The 4,049-nt window shown below is 38.6% G+C and overlaps 1 protein-coding gene across 1 annotated transcript; it reads left to right on the plus strand.

Annotated features, from left to right (window-relative positions):
• Positions 1 to 1,144: 1,144 nt before the first annotated feature.
• On the plus strand, positions 1,145 to 3,777 carry LOC148770209 (protein FAR1-RELATED SEQUENCE 5-like). Its single transcript, XM_088819050.1, has 3 exons — positions 1,145 to 1,165; positions 1,237 to 2,883; positions 2,965 to 3,777. The coding sequence occupies exons 1-3, from the start codon at positions 1,145 to 1,147 to the stop codon at positions 3,775 to 3,777; spliced, it is 2,481 nt and encodes an 826-aa protein (XP_088675176.1).
• The last annotated feature ends 272 nt before the right edge of the window (positions 3,778 to 4,049 follow it).

Here is a 4,049-nt window from a genome sequence, read left to right on the forward strand (position 1 = left end):
ATTCCTCATCTATTGTTGCACTATAAAGTAGGAAAATCAATTGGATTGAGTTCAATTCTAATTTTTTCTACATAATATTATTTTATTTTAATTAGTTCTCAAGAGACATTTGTATTTTTACTCGAATTTCTCACACGCCGCCGATTTTAATAGCATAAATTTCTCACACGCCACCGATTTTATATTCTTCAAGATATAATTTGTATAATTTGACTTCAAGTTTTAAAAGACATAGATTTTTGTTATGGGGACAACTATTTTGAATACTTATTTTTGCTTAGTTGAATTACAAAAAAATAAAAAATAAATAATTAATTGTAAATTACTTTAATACCCTTAATGAAAATTAAAACCAAAAAATATTACAAATACTATTTTTCTTTCTTAAAAACCAAATAATCAAAAACCTAAAAAAAACATTTCCCTCCTCACTCACAAACCCCTCACCTCCTCCACCTCCTTCTTCTCCCTCCCCAAAAACCCTCCTAAAAAACCCCAAAACAAAAGAAATCAAAACCTTACACAACTTGCAAAATGGCCTCAAATGACAATAGAATGGTAGTTTACGAGCAAGGAGAACCCATTCAGGTATGTATTCATGTATTTTTTGAGCTAAAACATCGATTTTGAATTTTTTTTTTTTTAAACTCGCCATGTATTTTCGACACATACAGGTCGAAAATACCCTTATTTTTCGACATGTATGTGTCGAAAATACCCTTAAGTTTCGACGCCTAAGTGTCGAATTATGATGCCATTTTCGACCCTTAAGTGTCGAAAATTACCCATATTTTCGACACTTAAGTGTCGAAAATGGCATCATAATTCGACACTTAGGTGTCGAAAGTGACCTCTATTTTCGACACTTAAGTGTCGAAAATATGGGTAATTTTCGACAGTTAAGTGTCGATTTGGTTCCTGTTGCAAATTTACTTGTCTTATATTTTCGACACTTTTGTGTAGATCGATTGCACCCATTCATTTACCACGTCAGAAAAATTCCCAACAAAAGAAGCTTTAATGGCATGGGTTCGTGAAGTATGTAAAAGAATTGGAATGGTGTTAATGATTGGGGGTTCGTGTGACGGGGATAGAGGACGTAGGACACCGTATTTGATTGTTCGTTGTGAGCGTGGGGGCCATTATGTTGGCAAGAAGGTACCAGGTGAAGATGATCAAAGACCGGGAAAAAGGAGCACCGGTTCAAAGAAATGCAATTGTCCGTTTAAATTGAAGGGGACAAGAGAACACAAGGATGATGAAAAGGCTGAGTGGAAATTGGATGTTAGTTGTGGTATTCACAACCACAACTTATTCGAAAACTTGCACGGACACTCTTATGCCGGAAGATTATCAAAGGAGGATGTTTCCTTGGTTCACACTATGAAGAAAGCAATGGTGAAACCAAGGGCAATTCTAAGAGCATTGAAGCAAAAGGACCCGTCTAATGTAACTGGTATGAAGACAGTTTACAATACTATCTCTAAGTTAAATTTCAGTGAATTGGATGGGAGATCTCAATTGCAATCATTGTTCGTCAAGTTGAAAGAAGATGAATACCTCTCGTACCATAGATCGAACGAGTTGAATGCGATTACCGACTTGTTTTGGATCCACCCGAAATGCATTAAGTTGGCACAGTCGTATCCGTACGTATTCGTCATCGATTGCACGTACAAGACCAATCGTTACGGACTCCCATTTCTTGAGATTGTGGGTTTTACTTGTACCAACAAGACGTTCTCAATTGCCTTTGCCTACTTGGACCACGAAAAGACGGAAAATTTTGAATGGGCGTTGCGTTGTTTGAAGGAGGCCATGAGCAGTTGTCCTCGGCCTAATTGCATTGTAACAGATCGAGATTTGGGTTTAATGAAAGCAGTGGCCAATGTGTATCCATCGAGTCATCACTTGCTGTGTCGGTGGCATGTGAACAAGAATATAGTGGCCAATTGTAAGAAATTGTTCCCAAAGGACATCACCAAATGGAAGCAATTTCAGTCGAGTTTTTCGGCTCTTATTGAAAGAAATACCATAGAGGAGTTCAATGAGGATTGGGAGGATTTGAAAAGAACATTTATGGGTTATCTCCCGGCTATAGAGTATGTAGCTAATTCATGGTTGGATCCGTACAAGGAGAGACTTGTATCGGTGTGGACAAATAAGTATACTCATTTTGGAACGTACACTTCTAATAGGGTGGAGGGGGCACACGGACGAATGAAAAGGGATGTGCGTAATTCAACTGGCACATTTGTGGATTTGTATACGAAAGTCCACAATCAAATTGTCGAACAACACAATGACATCAAGGCTTCCTTTGAAGTAAGTAAAAATACTTACGAGCACACTTTCAAAACGTTGATAAACAATGAGCTTCGTGGAAGTATCTCAAAATATGCTCTGCAACTACTCAAAGTTGAGGTGGACAATGCGAAACTATTGCAACCGAGCGATATGGGTTGTAGTTGCGCCATCCGAACAACCCACAGTCTACCATGTCGCCATGAACTTCATGAGTATGTTGTTGTGAACAAATGTCCTATCCCACTTGAGTTAATAGGCTCGTATTGGAAACACATGAGTATGGAGCCCGTCGCGACCACAGGCCAAGTCATCCTACCAACCATCGACGAAGAATTATCGGAATACCAGAAGCTCTTTGAATGTGCCGATCTCGATGCAAAAACTCGATTGCGCAACCATTTGAGACATTTTACCCACCCAGGGAAGACTAACCTTACGGAGCCAAGTGAAAAAGTTGTTAGCAAAGGTCGACCGGCAAAAAGTAGGAAAGACAAATCAAGCACTCGGGACAAATCACATTTTGAGTATGTGGAGCCGAAGAAAAAAAAATCGAAGCAAGCTAGTTGTTCTCCAAAGGTAAATGTCGCTACTATCGTCTCATTTCATTGAAGTTGTATTTTATAATTGTGCTGAGTAATGAAGTGTAATATACTGCAGCTTATACCTGTACTGATGAGATTACGAGGGCATTCGAATGATTCTTTCAACACTATACCAACTCAAGAGTCAGGAAAAAGCACTATACCGACGCAAGAGTCGTTCAAACCATTATTTGAAGATGCAGATGTGGGATTGCCACCAGGTTTGATCGGCAAGAATAAGTACATTGACACGATCCATCCACGATTTCGTATGCACGTTCGAGAAATCATCAATGTCGGTTCAGATGGACACTGTGGATTTCGGGCAGTTGCCTCTATGATGGGATTTGGAGAAGATGAATGGGGTCGAGTGCGAGATGACATGCTACGGGAGTTGACTTCTAATTTTTCCACTTACACGACCATGCACCGTGGCGAAGAAACCGTTAGAAGCATGCAAGCTATTGTGAGTAACTGGGATGTTCCTGCAACTCGTGATCATTGGATGTCTTTTCCAAATATGGGTCATGTAATTGCTTCAACATACAATATTGTGCTTGTCTACTTATGCAAGTATCAGTGTCTCACGTTCCTTCCCCTATCGAGCGATCCAAAGCTTTTCAGCGAGAGACAAGAGCACGGTATGGCATTCGTCGACAACTGTCACTTCGTGCATGTTGTCTTGAACAAGAATTGTCCTATACCTCCTATCGCCGATTATTGGTACCGATGTCATGATCCTAAAGCTGATGGTTGGAAGCCTGCAGAAATGGATGGTCGGATTACAGCATTTCGAGAATTAATAGGTCAAAATGTTGCCACGCGAGAGAGTTTCGAGATTATTACTATATCAGATAATGGTGATAGTTCTCCCAACAAAAATATGTAAAGTTACTGGTGCTACTTTCAATGTTATTAAGTGTTGGGTTTTTATTTGAAAAAACTATGTTTTTTTTTAACCCCAAATATATTGCAATGTAACATAAAAAACACATCTAAGTATTTTTGGACAAAAAAAAAAAAAATTGCAATTTTTTCAAAAAAAAAAAAAAATTGATACAGCTCAAATTCGACAGCTAGCTGTCGAATTACTGTGTGTAATTCGACAGCTAGCTGTCGAATTTGAGCTGTATACAATTTTATTTTATTTTTGAAAAAATT

Source organism: Erythranthe guttata, chromosome 6, assembly GCF_056151865.1.
Source record: "Erythranthe guttata isolate IM_541 chromosome 6, IM_541, whole genome shotgun sequence".
Taxonomy (NCBI): domain Eukaryota; kingdom Viridiplantae; phylum Streptophyta; class Magnoliopsida; order Lamiales; family Phrymaceae; genus Erythranthe; species Erythranthe guttata.